The sequence below is a fragment of the Dermochelys coriacea genome, chromosome 5, assembly GCF_009764565.3.
Source record: "Dermochelys coriacea isolate rDerCor1 chromosome 5, rDerCor1.pri.v4, whole genome shotgun sequence".
Lineage (NCBI taxonomy): Eukaryota > Metazoa > Chordata > Testudines > Dermochelyidae > Dermochelys > Dermochelys coriacea.
Genome location: NC_050072.1, coordinates 35,178,049 through 35,193,726, shown reverse-complemented (window position 1 = coordinate 35,193,726; position 15,678 = coordinate 35,178,049). Strand labels below are relative to the sequence as shown.

The 15,678-nt window shown below is 42.6% G+C and overlaps 1 protein-coding gene across 2 annotated transcripts in view; it reads left to right on the top strand.

The window, feature by feature from the left end:
* The first annotated feature begins 2,928 nt into the window (after positions 1 to 2,928).
* LOC119855815 (chondroitin sulfate proteoglycan 4-like) overlaps positions 2,929 to 15,678 on the top strand; it is an 85,558-nt gene continuing 72,808 nt past the window's right edge. The window contains exon 1 of one of the 2 annotated variants that reach the window (XM_038402583.2): positions 2,929 to 3,110. In XM_038402583.2, the coding sequence (XP_038258511.1) occupies positions 3,023 to 3,110 (88 nt within the window). In that variant the 5' untranslated portion in view covers positions 2,929 to 3,022. The remainder of the gene's footprint in view (positions 3,111 to 15,678) is intronic. The other variant, XM_038402584.2, reaches the window with a different exon arrangement.

Genomic DNA, 15,678 nt, shown 5'->3' with positions numbered 1-15,678 from the left:
AGTTATTTCTTGTGAGAACGAGTTAGGCACCTGCCTTACTCAACACAAAATGGTGGTGGTGCTACCCACATCATAACATCCCAGTGGTTAGCGCACTCACCTAGGATGCAGGAACTCTAGGTTCAAACCCCTCTTTGCCTGAGGGGGAGAAAGGATTTGAACAAGTGTCTGCCCCAGTATCACAGGCAAGTGCTCTCACCACTTTGGCTAACTGTTGAGATAGTCATTCGGCCAGAATGAGTGACTGCAATAGTGAGAATGATTCTGTACCTGGTAGTTAGGGCACCCATCTGAGAGGTTAGTGACCCAGGGTCCAGTGCTCCTGCTTCCAGGAGTCTTTAATTATATGTATACAGTGGAAAAGCTTCAGCTGGAGATATTAAGGAAGCCCCACATCAGAATGTCACATATTAGCGGTTAGAGCACTTACCTGAGAAGTGTGGGAGACCCCTGTTCTAATCCTTTTTCACCCCCAGGCAGACGGTCTTCAACATGATTGCTCTAACCACTGGGTTTAAAGTTATGTGGTCGTGGTCACCATCAAGATTTTGAATAGGGTCTGATCTGATAGGTGTGCCCACAGCACACCTATTCAATCAGGTCCCACAGGTGAATTAGGTGAGGAGCACGTATCTTTCCTCTGTTCATAGCTCCCTCAGGGCCTTAGGCTGGAGATAGGCAGGAAAGCACATGTCCAGAAGCAAAATCTTAGGCATCTCATCGACTTTAAGGTCAGAAGGGACCATCCTGAACATCTAGTCTAACTTCCTGCACATTACAGGCCACAGGAACCTCACCCATCCATTCCTATATGTGATGCTGTACGGAATATGGGAGACACTTTATGATACTGTTGATATCAATATTACAAAATTGCAAGGAATCTGACCAGATAGGTCATGTAAGGTATTTACAAAAATGTTATAATTTGCCAAGTATGATCATCTTGTTTGTATCACCTTTGTATTGTGGGTTATAGATATGTAGGGTATATCTGTATTTCCAAACTTTTCCTGTGTTTCTGGATGACACCCCCAGACAGATTGACATCAGCACTGCCTAGCCTGTTTGATGGCCCGTAAAGGGTCATTAGCTGTACAATGAACCCATTGAAAGGCCGGGGACAACACCTTAATGAGTCAGCAAGACATGCAGGGGCATGCCTATGGACAGAACTCTAAGGGTTTTCCATGTCATGTACTATGAAGCTTGTGTTTGGGACAAAGGAAGTACCAACCACATGGGAAAAAAAGAATATAAAAGGCAGCTGCATCATCTCCATTTTGTCTTCACTCCTGCTTCTTACCTATGTAGTAACTTTTCTACAAACTGGAGCTCTGAACAAAGGACTGAATAACCCATCCAAGCTATGGATGTGTTTCAGAGGGACTTTCAAACCAGCAAATTCCCCAGTACTGCTAAGAACCTGATATATGGACTTTGAAGTCTCTGTATTGAAGTGCTTTATGATTTAACAACTCTCTTCTTCTTCTTTCTTTCTTTTATAATAAACCTTTAGTTTTAGATACTAAAGGATTTGCTGGCAGCATGATATTTTAGGCAAGATTAATAAACTAATATTGACCTGGTAACATGGCTGACCCTTTGGGGTCAGAAGAACATTTTGTGTATACTATGCAGTTTTTAAAAATAACTTCTCACTGTACAGGACCTAAGTGCTGATTGGGAGCCAGAGAGGTGGAATGCAATAAAGGGGGCTGTGTGATTTCTTTTTTTCTTCTTGATAACCAGTGTGGGGGATCAGAAGCACAGTTTGTGACTGATTGGTGAGTTTAACTTCAGTATCAGGGGGTAGCCATGTTAGTCTGTATCCATAAAAACAACAAGTAGTCCGGTAGCATCTTAAAGGCTAACAGATTTATTTGAGTATAGGCTTTCGTGGGTAAAAACCTCCAAGAAAGCTTATGCTCAAATAAATCTGTTAGTCTTTAAGGTGCCACCGGATTCCTTGTTTTTAACTTCAGTGTTAAGCACCAGTCTTTGAGAGAATCTGCTCTCCCTTTTGCATTGCACGATCTTGGCATTTTCAGTGAGGGCTACTCCAGGTACCTTAAGTCACACTATAATACACCCCTAATTTCTTGTTGAGTTACTGAAGTCCTCAAATCATGGTTTAAAGACTTCAGGTTACAGAGAATCTACCATTCACACTAGTTTAAACTGTAAATTACCCGTGCCCCAGCCTGCAGAGGAAGGCCACAATGCCCAGGGTCTCTGCCAATCTGATCTGGGGAAAAATTCCTTTCTGACCCCAAGTATGGTGATCAGTTAGCCCCTGAGCATGTGGGCAAGACCCACCAGCCAGACACCTGGGAAAGAATTCTTTGTAGTAACTCAAGAGCCCTTCCCATCTAGTGTCTCATCACCAGCCATTGGATCTATTTGCTGCTAAATCCCAGTTACATGCCATTGTAAGGAGTCTCTCGCCATACCATCCTCTCCATAAACTTATCAAGCTCAGTCTTGAAGCCAGGTAGGGTTTTTTTTTTTCTTTTGCGAGGCCATTGGAAGGCCTGAACAGTTTACAGGGTTAGATATGAGCCAAATGGGTGTTTTGTGGATTGCAGTTTTAGGCACCCAAAACTGGCACGTAGTTACCTAAGTGGATCTGGGCTGAAATGTCTAACAGACCTAAGCACTTTTTAAAATCCCATCTAAAATGATCCAAACAACTGGCTTTAAAGGGGTGTGGGTGATAATGGGGAGAAGCTGCGAAGGCAAGGGGGAATGAGTGAGACAGGGCAGCGGGTGAGAATGGGGGCAGCGGGGCGGTTCAGCGGCAAGGGGGCGCAGGTAGTAGAGAATGGGGGCTGGCAGCTGCCTTGTAGCCTCTTCTCCCCAGGGCCAGGCACCCCGGAGCCCCGCCCCGGGAGCAGCCTGCCCCCCCCCACCCCCCCAAGTGTAACTCGACCGCAGCCAGCGCGACAGCTGCTGCACGGGCGGGGCCGCTGCTGCCTCCTTCGCCGGACCGGGAGGCGGTGAAGCTGGGAGCGCAGGCGGCATGGCCCCGGGGTGGAGGAGTCCCGGCGGCGGCGGCCTCCCCGGCGCCCTGCTCCTGCTGCTCGCCCTTAGCCTCCGGGCTCTCGCAGGTAGGGCTGGAGAGACCCCTGGCCGGGCCTCCGGGAAACTTCTCGTCAGGTCGGGCTGGGCTTCTGCGCGACGCCGGAGAAACGCTGCCCCGCTCCGGGTGCGCTCGGCTGGGCCTGCCGCCCTCTGCGCGGCTGAGAGCGCCGGCCCGGCCCGCGCTCTGCCGGGCGTGCGGAGCCCTCCGGCTTCGGCCGCCGCGCGGGGACGGTGCCACTCGCAGCCCGACCGCGGGCGCCGACACGTGCGTGGCGGGTTTGGGTCCGGCGGTCGCTGCACAGCGGGGGAAGGGCCCCCGAGCACTTCCGGCCACAAGGCCCTGCCGGGGCGAGCGCTTTCCGCTGCTACCCCGCTACGTGAGCGCGGGGGCTGGGCTGGGCTCGGCTCCGCTCCCTGGGCGCGCTGTTCTGCCTGCTGGCCTGGGGTATTTGTGTACAGACCTGCGGTCCCGAGTCAGACTCATTTGACAGGCACTTCCCCCACTTCGTACCAGTTTTCAGGCAGAGCTAGCCCGTCAGCAAGGGTTTGGTGGACACGTTCGTTCTGTGGGAGCAGAAATGCAGGATCAGGGGTCTGAATTGGGATTTAAGAAAGGTCAGGCCTTAGCGTAACGTTTAGACCTTTTCTTTGCATATTATTTGCTTACAGTGGATTGTAGATTTATCAGCACCTTAAAGTTGTATAGCAGAGGACGTTGTTTGTTCTGCTCCTTTGTGGCGCATAACAAAAACCTTAAAAGCTTTTTAGTTTGAAGATTCCCCCCCCCCCCCCAGCTTGGGGTTTGTTTGTTTGTTTGTTTTGGTCTCCTGAAATATTAGGCATTGATATCTGGTTTTGTTTTTGTTTTGTTGGTTGGAGGGCTGTCAGTGGGGCAGTGATATCACAAGCCAGACACTTGACATAGTCACATAACTTTATTCATGAGAGTAGTGCCAAGAGTGAGGAATTAGGTACATACCTAAGGGCTTTCAGGAGCAAAGCTGAAAGTACGAGCTGCAGCTGCCCTGTCCCTCAGTAGAAGGGGAGTTGGTGTTCAGTCAATTTTTTAAACTACTTTTTGTTAAGACTGGTTTAACTTAAGCTCCTGACAAACAGGATAAAAGCTTTTTGTCAAGGAGTCAACATCTCTTCCCTTTCAACTGAGGGCAAAGAAACGTCAGCTCAGGTTTTAGTCTGTTGTGATGTCTCTATTCCACAGAGGTCTGCAGTCCTCAGGGGGACCCTCCTGAAAACTTGATATGTCCCATCTCTGTAATAATTTTTTTTTTAAAAGGTTTTCCTCTTATTTTAAAAACTGCAGGGGGTCATCCTACATCACAGAAGTTAAATCAAAGACACAAGCAGGAGATCCCCCCCTTTTTCTTAGTTTGCTTGTAAAGTAGTGTTCCAAATTTTCAGAACTAGCCATTAAATTTGAGACACCTCATGCCTGAGCACCTGCAACTCTTCTAGACAAAGAACTTTAAATTCCCTTATGCTATCATTAAAAGTAACAGTGCAATTAAAATCTCAAATCTTTTACTTCTCCTTATAATAAATAATATCAGCTGCTGTAGTTTTTCTTATTACCTATATTCTAACAGTGGGTGTAATTTTGCAGTTTGAAATAGCCATTTACAGAGTGATACATTAAGTAGCTGTAGAAGTGTGCATTGTAGCAGAGTCACAACTCTCTGGAAACCCATAGCCCGTGAGTAAATTGTAGTGGAATTCTCCTTGGAAGTTGAGGATGCTCATCATTTCAGAGATCTTATAAGTGTAATATAGATGTCTTAATTATCTGGGATTAAGTGTTAAGAGATAGTGGGTCTTTGTAAAGACAATATAATTTTCTTTTAAAATAATGTGCAGTACTTCAGATATTTGGTAGTGTTCCCTCAAGAACTATTTTCATGCATTCTCCATTAAATATATGGGGCTGGTATTGCAACATGGCATCTTGACCTGTGATATGCAGTCCCAGATGGTGTTCTCACAGGTTTTCGTGACCAGAAATCCCAATTACAGTTGGGAGTGGTTGTTGCTTTTATGTATAGTTCTATGATGTGATTTTCTGAAGTACTCACTTTGGCCCAACTCCTGTGGAAGTTGATGAGAGTTTTGCCTTTTACTGCAATAGTGGTAGAGTTAGGCCCATGCTGAGCACATTTGAAAATCCCTTGAGTCTTGAAGTCTCTCTCTGAAAGTGAGTTCTTTGGAGAAAACACTGGTGTGAAACATATATTTTATACTAAGACACATAGTATAGATGTAAGAAGTCTATAAACAGCATTGAAACTATATTTAAAAGTTAAGAAGTTTTCAGACTTCTGTGTTAGGAAATTCTTTGATAGTTTTTTAAAAAATCTGTATTAGCTGCAAAGGATTAGATCTTATATTAGTAAGATCCCAGCAGAAATTGATTTATATTGTATTTTCATCATCATATTAATGGCTAAAAATGAAGTACACAGAATAAATGGACTTATCTTCAAAAGATATTTTTTCTGTGGGACTGTCTTTATCAGCCAGGTCCTGCAAACCTCTGACACATTTTGAAGTTGCAGGATTGGGACTCAGTTTGTCACCATTTTTTCTTTCTGAATAACATTTTTTGTTAATGAAGTGTAGTGTATGTATATAGGTTTCAATATGATTTTGGATCCAATCTAAAGACGCACACATGGAATTACACTCACAAGTAGTTTCAGTGACTTCCATGGACCACTTTATCTGAGTAAAGATAGATATATGTATAGATCATGGATCATGGTCTTTCTTCTGAATTGTCATAATAGATGAGTGTTTTAATTGTTTTACTTCTTGGAAGTAAGTTGCATTTTTAATTAGTTAGATTTTTGTCTGTTGACTTATATTTCTGAAATATACACGACAGAAGATCTCTCACTTCTTTAATGTAGATCCATATGTTCCCACATCATTGTAAACACCATTAATGAGTTTTGACCTTTTTGGTATCATCAGTTACTACTGATAAAATACCAGATCTTCTTTCTGCCCCTCTACCTTTAGGGCGAATGTGCTTGGCATGTTGATGTTAAGAGTATTTAATCTTCAATGGATCATTTGTTCTCTTCTCAGTGTTCAGGAATTACACGTGACACTCTCCATTCACCAAGATGATACTAGATCCATTAATTTTAATCTCTGCTCAATAGTTTGAATAAATAGCCTTTTGTATGATTAAAATGCATAGTCACTGTCCCCAAATCCCTTCAGGATTGAATAGAAGTTGAAATTCTATTTCAAATGAGTCCAGCACTCCTATTTCCTGTATAAAATGCTTTTGCTGTTAAATAACCTGCTTAATTTTAATGACTCTTAGAGAGTCTCTAAACTTAAACGGTTATTAAAAATGGCATTGTCTTTCCTTTTACCAGTCCTTGGAGAGGCGACTCTTGAATTTCTGAGTCTGATAAAGAGTTGCTTATGATTATAACAAGCAAAAATTTTAATAAATATTTTAGTAACTATTTTTACATCAATATTCAGGTCTACTCCCTACAGTTCCATTATGCTAGGCAGTTTACAAACAACACAATAAGAGACAAGGCCAGGTCAGCGCTAGAAACTTGCCAGTGTAGCAATGTCACTTAGGGGTGTGACTTATTTGTTTATTTTATAACATTTCTATATTGGCAAAAGCCATAGTATAGACGCAGTTATACAAGCAAAAAAGTGCTTTTGCTGGTATAGCTTATTCACTTGAGAAGCTGGTATAAGCTATACCGGCTAAAGCACCCTTGTTCTGGTATCAGCTGTGTCTACACTTGGACAGTTTGCCAGTATAGCTATACTAGAAAAGCTTTTCTAGTGTCATCTAGGCCTGAGAGACAGTTTCTGCCTCCAAAAGCTTAACTGAGATTCAGGGCATGGCTACACTTGCAGATGTAGAGCACTGTGAGTTAAACCAGCTCTCAGAGAGCACAGTAGGGAAAGCTCTGTAGTGTGTTCATACTGTCAGATTCAAGCGCACTGGCGTGGCCACATTAGCAGCTCTTGCAATGCCACAGAGAGTAGTGCATTGTGGTAGCTATCCCAGTGTTCAAGTGGCTGCAACATGCTTTTCAAATGTGGGGGAAGGTGGAGTGTGACGGGGAGTGTGTTGTGTGTATGTGGGGGGAGAGAGAGTTGGTTTTCGGAGTGCTGAGAGTGTGTCAGCATGCTGTTTTGTAAATTTGGACGGCAGCAGACCCCTCTGCCCCCATGCCCCCCTCTCTCTCTCTCTCTCTCTCTCTCTCTCTCTCACACACCCATACACCCCCACCAAGCAGCACTCCACAGTAATGGTTGCTTTGTCCCAGAGCAGATAAGCATGCCGGCTGTCAGAAACAGAGCTTTGAAAGGGGATATCCGCATTCCTACAGCCGAGTTCAAAACAATGACAAGAGTGGCCACTTCACTTAAGGGGATTATGGGATGTTTTCGGAGGCCGATCATAGCGCAGTAATGGAACACCTCGTTCACATTAATGCCCCGGCATTTCAGCAGAGATGCAGCAAGTATTACGCTTCTTGTGGAGTTGGATTATCAGGAGCACTCCAGCTGCAGAGTCCAGGTGCTCTAAGTGCCTTGCCAGAGTGGACGGGTTGGGAGTTAGGGACCTGGGGCTGCTTTAATGCGGTCTAACTTGCAAGGGTAGCCAAGCTGTCAGAGAGGTTAAATGACTTGCCCACATTCTCACAAAGAGTATGTAATAGATCCAGGATTTGAACTGGGCCCTACTAAATTGCAGTCAAGTACCTTAATCACAAGGCCACCTTTCTTCTTGAATTGTGATAGGTGAAGGATTTACAGATAAAGTGTATTTCAGGTATGCTGCACACTCTGCCGGTGAGGGTTATTTGCTTGCAAACTCATTTAGTATTTGCTTTTCATTGTACACAAAATAGCTAAGTGTGATAGTGGGGAAAGATTGGATAAACAGAAGATTTACTTTGGATTAAAGGTTAGATGTGCTTTATAATGTCAAAAGGCTAATGTAGCAAAACTCCTTCCCACGCTCCTTTTGTGCTGTCAGTGTCATTTAGCAACAGTTTGGCATGTAATATTGTTTCTGCCATCTCTTTTTCTCCTCCTCCTTCTCCCCTAATTCCTGTCTCCAAAAGCTTATCTTCTCCCCTAGGCTCATGTGCGCCTTCATTTTGGGGCTCTGCTCCTAATTTAGCATTGTCCTGCTCTGCTTCTGCTCTTTGTACTAACAGTCAAGAATAATTTACTAAAATTCTGTTGTGAAAAGCCCACACTGTGCTTCAAAGAACCGTAGTTGAGATCCTTGCTCTTGACTTGTGTGCACTTAGTCGAAGCACAGTAGTGTTGATGGAGAAAGCAGTGCAAGGAGAAATTTGGAACTATAAAGTGCCACAAAGGACCTGACCCTCTAAAACAGAGACCTGTTAACTCAACATCCCACCATATAAGATTTTCAACCTTGCCAGTGCTTTTTGAAACTTCTTGCACTCTTTTAAAAAAATTTTATATACAATTGCATTTAGGAAAAGCAGCTGCTGAAGATGAGTGAAGAAATATCTAGGTACTTATGGCTCCCATCATTGTAAGAACATAAGAACAACTATATGAGGTCAGACAAATGGTCCATCTCGCCCAGTATCCTGTCTCTGACAGTGGCCAATGCCAGATGCTTCTGAGTGAATAAACAGAGCAGGGCAATTTCAAGTGATCCATCCTGTGTCATCCAAGCACAACTTGTGGCTGTTTAGGGACACTTGGAGCCTGGAATTGCATCCCTGGCCATCTTGGCTAATAGCCACTGATGGACCTATCCTCCAGGAACTTATCTAATTTTTTTTGAGCAGTTATACTTTTGATGTTCCCAACATCCCCTGGCAATGAGTTCCACAGGTTGATAGTGCATTGTGTGGAGAAGTACTTCTTTTTGTTTGTTTTAAACCTGCTGCCTATTCATTTCATCAGGTGACCCCTGCTTCTTGTTTTATATAAAGGGTTAGATATTTCCCTATTCATTTTCCCAATATCATTCATGATTTTATCGATCTCTATCATGTCCATGTCTCTTTTTTAAACTTAACAGTCCCAGTCTTTTTAATCTCCCCTCAGATGGAAGCTGTTCCATACTGCTTATTATTTTTGTTCCCCTTCTCTGCACCTTTTCCACTTCTAATACATCTTTTTTTTGTTTTTTGTTTTTTGTTAGATGAGGCAACCAGAACTTCACACAGTATTTAAAGTGTGGGCATACCATGGATTTATGTAATGACATTGTGATATTTTCTGTTTTATATATCTGTCCTTTTCCTAATGGTTCCTAACATTCTATTAGCTTTTTTTTTAGTGTAGTTTTGGAGCATCTCACAAACATTAATGCATTTATCCTCACAATACCTTTATGGTGTAGGGAAGCATTATCCTTGGTTTAGAGATTGAGAACAGTGGAATCTCCATCATTGGAGATTTTTAAGAGCAGGTTAGACAAACTCCTGTCAGGGATGATCTAGATCAGGGGTCTCAAACACGTGGCCCACGGGGTTCTTCCTTGCGGCTCTCCAAGCTCCCTGCGGCCCCCCCCGTTCCCTCCCCAACTCCCTGCTCTGAGCCCCTGCTGCACCCCAACCTCCTGCCACACCCCGCACTCCCTCCTGGACCCCAACTCCCTGCCCTGAGCCCCCTGCTGCACCCTGTGGGCAGGGGTGGGGATGGAGTGGGGAGCAGGGGCAGCAGTCCTCGGGACAACATACGAGTCCTCATGTGGCCCTCCTGGTGATTCGAGTTTGAGATCCCTGATCTAGATAATACTTAGTCCTGCCAAGAATGCAGGGGACTGGACGAGATGACCTCTTGAGATCTCTTCCGGTCCTTTGATTCTATGACTTGGACTCAGAGAGATTTCTATGACAGCTGGGAATTTAGTCTCAATTCAGAGTCCTCATCTCGTGCCTAAACCAAAAAGCGAGAATTCCTCCCAGAAAAAACTATAAAACTGAAAGGAAGGCCTGGACATTGTTTATGAAAACTGGAAATATCACTGTTAGTATACTGTATTACTTTTAGTATGTCTACTATAGCAACCAAGTATGTGTCAATGCAAAAGATATTCAATAGGTGTCCTCTGTATTTTTGTTGCATTAATGTGAACTCCGCTATTAAAGTTTTATATCATGTGAGTCAATCATTTCAGAGATACCAAGGTCAGAAGGTACCATTGTGATAATCTAGTCTGACCTCCTGTATAACACAGACCACAGAACTTCCTCCAAATTTACTTTCCATGTGATTTTTTTAACATTAATTTGGAATAGTCTTACTTCTCGTTGTAAATATCATATTATCTCATTGTAAATATATCATATCTGAGTCTTCTCTCAGCAACTCCATTGACTGTAGATTTACGCCAGTGTGAGAACAAAATTAAGTCCATTATCTGTGCAGTAGATGGTGGCTTCTGGGACTCATTAATAGGATCCAGGGTCAAGTTTTTGTTTGTTTGTTTATTAAATAAAAGGAAGCATGGGGATTTCTACAGGAGCACATTTGGGGCCAAATCCTTCTCATCATACATAAATCTAGCTTTGAATTCAGTGTTGGACCTGCTCATAGCACATTAAAATCATTTAAAATATGGGAGAAATCTTGTGGTTTTTTTTGCTGTTTTCTCTTTTTTAATGAAGAAAAAGAAATTGTTTTGTCTGGATGTAGATCTGGATTTGAATGGAAGCTTATTTTGTTTACATAATGGTACATAAAATATTGTTAATGACTTTTTCCCTTGAGGCATTTGTTATTTTCAGGAAATATAGTTCTTGTAGCTTATTCAGTGACTATGACAAGCAAAAACGGAATCTTTTCCTTGCAGTTTGTTAAAATGTTTGGCCTAGAGAGCACTCTCCTATAAAAGAACCTGCAGAAGGGGGCGAAGGAGGAGAACTCTATGAAAACCCTTGTGAAGTTACCCATAAATTATTCTCATGAGCACCAAAGCCTGTAGGGGCATGTGCTGCTCCCTGGCAGTATGGCTCTATTGTAGGCTCTATGTGCCTTCCCTGGGTGCAGGTGTCCCAGGAACCTCTTCAGGTGGGATACCCCTGCACAGAGGAGGGTTCAGGACAAGATAATGCACCCCTAGGTTGTGCTGCCTTTTTCTGAGGAATCTCTATGAAGGGATGATATTTTCACTCCCATGGCCTGTCCAGCTTTCACCCCTCTTCCTTGCAGAGCCTTCTATAGGATTCCAGGAAGTGGGGGACAATGTTATTATCCCACTAACTCCTTCACCCCTATTTCTGCTCAGGACACAGGAGGACTGTCCATGAATCTTATGGGAGGCAGGGAGTGAAAGCCATCTGGGCCTTTATTTCAATTGATATCACCTCTAATTATATTTGTTATACAGAAATGTGAGAGCTACCAAAACATTTCCCATGTAAAAAAAGTGAAGTCAGGTTAGAAAATAAACAGTTCAGTAATATAAATGGGTGGTATTCGGTGTGTGTGTGTGTGTGTGTGTGTGTATATATATATATATATATATATGTATATATGTATATGTATGTATATGAGTATAAAAGAATAGCACAGGCATGTGGGAACACTACCAGAAAAACTAATGACTGGGAGAACACTGTGATCCACAAAGCCTGAGTTAAGTGCCTAGGCTCCCTATATAATTAATGGGAAGAGATCAAAGCTTAAAAATGTGATCCACAAAAGCTAGTATGCTAGGCGGGGAGCTGCCTATGGATGCCGATGACAGTGGTGTATGCTAAGCTCCACCCTTCTCTCGGAGATAGATGCCCAAGTCCAGGCTTCAGGGAGGCACTTATTTCTGCTAAGCAATCCACAAACAGGAACCCCTGTCAGACAGTTTAGAACCTAAGCCATCTCTTGAGGGAATGAGTTAGGCACCTGCCTCGCTCCACGCAATGGCTGGAGGAGGTGGAGCCACCACCCACCTTGTAACTTTTAGCCCGTTGGTTAGAGCACTTGCCTGGGATGTGGACAGCCAAGGTTCAATTCCTTCTTCTCTGCCAGAGACAGAGAAAGGATTTGAACAGGAGACTCCTCCTAGGCTCCCTCAGTCTCTCCTGTAGAAGCTGTTTCACTGTGGATAAATAGTGATTGGAGCAGAGGGATTGGATCCTGGAGTCTCCTACCTCCCCATGTGAGTGCCCTAACCATTGGACTACAGAGTCATTCTGTCTATCTTCACTCCCCAGCCCAATGACTGTTTAAGTGTTTATCCACAGGGGAACAGGGTAGAAGCCAGAAAAGGAAAATAACAGGTTAAAGAATATTTAGTATTCAAGTTGGCCAGGCCTGATGAAATTTACCCTAGGATACTTAGACATAGCTGAAGGAATCTAGGATATCTGATTATCTTTCAGATAATGGAGGCTGGGTGAGATCCCAGAAGACTGGAGAAGGACAAACATAGTACCGGTCTTTAAAAAGGAGAACAGAGAGGAGCCACGGAACCCAACTTTAATGCCTGGAAAGATACTGGACAAATTATGAATCAATTTATAAGCACCTAGAGGATAATAGGGTAAATAGTAAGAGCCAACAGGGATTTGTGAAGAACAAATCATGCTAAACCAACCTCATTTTCTTCTTTGATAGGGTTACTAGCCTTGTGGATGTGGGGACCGGATACAGTTTGATTTTAGGAAAGCTTTTGACACAGTCCCACATGACATTCTCATAGGCAAATTAGGGAACTGTTGTCTAGATGACACTGCTATAAAGTGGGTGTAAAACTGATTGAAAGACTATGCTAAAAGAGTAGTTATCTATGGCTCACGGTGAGACGGGGAGGACATAACTAGTGGATCCTACAGGAGTCCATTCTGAGTCCAGTTCTATTAACTATTTTCATTAATGACTTTGATAATAGAGTGGAGAGTATACTTATGTTTGTGGATGACACCAGGCTGAGGTGGGTTCCAAGCCCTTTCGAGGACAGGAATAGAATTCAAAGATAAGTTGGATAATGGGTTTGAAGTCAACAAGGTGAAATTGAGTAAAGACAAGTGCAAAGTACTACACTTAGGAATTAAAAAATCAAATGCACAGTTACAAAATGGAGAATAAGTTGGCTGGGCAGTAGTACTGCTGAAAAGGATCTGGGTTCATAGTGGATCACAAATTGAATTTGAGCGAGTGCAGTTATGAAAAGGGCTAATCTCATTCTGGGGTGCATTAACAAGAGTGTTGTGTTTAAGACATGGGAGATACTTGTTCTGTTCTCTTCTGCACTGGTGGGGCCTCAGCTGGAACACTGTATCTAGTTTAGGATGGCATACTTTAAGAAAGATGTGAACAAATTAGAGTAAGTCCAGAGAAGAGCAACAAAAATGATAAAAGGTTTAGAAAACCTGATCTATAAGGAAGGACTGAAAGAAGTGGGCATGTTTACTCTTGGGGAGTCCTGATAAGTCTTCAAATATTTTAAGGACTGTTATAAAGAGGATGATGATCAGTTGTTCTCCATGTCCACTGAAGGCGGGCCAAGAAGTTAATTGGCATAATTTTTGCAGCAAGAGAGATTAGGTTAAATGTTAGGGGAAATGTTCCAACTATAGGAATAGTTTACAAAGGGAGATTGTAGAATCTCCATCATTTGAGATTTTTAAGACCAGTTTAGATGAACACCTGGTAGGGTTGGTGTAGGTATACCAAGTTCTGCCTCAGCACAAGGCACTGGATTACCTGCCTCTGGAGATCCCTTCCAGCCCTATTAGGATGACCAGATAGCAAGTGTGAAAAATCGGGACGGGGAGGTGGGTAATAGGCCTCTATATAAGAAAAAGTCCCAAATATTGGGACTGTCCCTATACGGTTGGGACATAAGCCCTACAATTCTGTCCGTCTGTGGCAACCTCAGTGGTTCAGGAGCCAAATTAGCAATTAACATTACCTAAGAGAGCCACAGTTGTGTGACTTTGTTTCATTTACCTATAGTACTATTGATATTTAAAAAGAGGGACAGGGAGATGTTTATATATTCTCACAGCAAATAAGTTAATAACTTAGTGCAAGTTGATAATTGAACTGGTTAATAACCTAGCAAAAGCATTCTGGTTGGTTAATAATTAAATCACACACGAGCTGGAAAGAGCTGCAGGAGACACATTAAAGAGCCACTTGCGGCTTGTGAGCTGTAGTCTGAGTATTATTGTATATGATGAACAGCCACTGTAAAAATGGGTTAGACATTTAAGTAGCCAAGTAAACACAATATAAACCCATACATGGGAGCTCTTTGTGAGAAGCAAGGGAACAAGGGCTATCAACTTCTGCAAAATTAAATTAAATTAAAAACGATCCCTCACTCCCCCCACTCACATAAGTTTCTAGCTCTTCTGTCTGGGAAGATAATCTTACAGATATGAACCATGCCTAAACAGATGTCTTATTAACTTCCTAAGACTTCAGACACAGCTCCAGTGCCTTTGCAGCTGCTCATAGATTGCCCTTACTAGTGTTCAAAAGCATTGGGCAGCAATGAAACTAACAAGAATTAAGTCAATTTCACTTTTACTGTGGCTTGGAAAAGCTGTTAGCAGCCACAGAGGCACCTACTATAGCAATATAGTTGAAGGAGAACTCAAAAACTTAGGTAGTGTAAGGGATAGACATCCTCTTCTCAGCAGTCAAGAATCTCTGGGGGACACTAAGGAAGAATGTTCATCCTTTCCAGCCCCCAAAGAATGGGTGTGGGGATTAAAGTTTATTAGGTCTGAGCTTGCCAGTAATTGATCTGAAATTTGGCATTTCTCAGCAAGGTCCAGGGACAACACTGCCTGAAATTCAAGCATTCTCCACTTTCCCAAGAGCCCACCTACTTATTCACCCCGATTGTGGGCCCTCTTTCGCTCTGCAGTCTTTCATATTGGTCTTTGGCTGGTAGGTTAATCTCTCTGGCTAGGAAATATAGAATAAGACACTCGGCGGTCCTGAAATATAATTCTTCTATTATGGATTATTTTTCCGTATATGGTGGCATACCTTTATTTGGCTGAATTGTCTTTTTCTAACTTGGCTTTTGGGAGATGTGAATTAGATCAGATCTATAATGCATCGAGAACTGTGTTATATCTGGGATATTTTTAATGTGATTCCAAGCATCTGGAAAACAAGTTTTAAAGGCCTTGTGTATATTTTTATTTGTAGGAATATTCTGTGCTTCATCTTTTAAGCTTCTGGCACTAGGTCTACTGTAGATGTTCAACATTATTATACATTTGTCAACTTGTACATGTATTTCCCTAAACTTGAAGGAAACAATTATGTTTCAGATACCACTGTGATAATTTAGCATATGTTGACTTTATAATGGCAGTTAGCTGATTAATGTATATGTAGATAACCACAATACTGAAGTCATAGCAAAGACTTTCTTTAATTCCAGTATCTGTTTCATAGTGTAAAACACTTTAATGTCTCACACAACTGCATCAGGATCAAAGGATTTTCCTCTATAAAAAAATATATGGTATTAAGTTTAACCATACAGTAGTTGGTGTCATCAAATATCTAGGTATTCCCATCTTCTAATGGAAAATTCATTGCTTTGTTTTAGCAATCTGACACATGCAT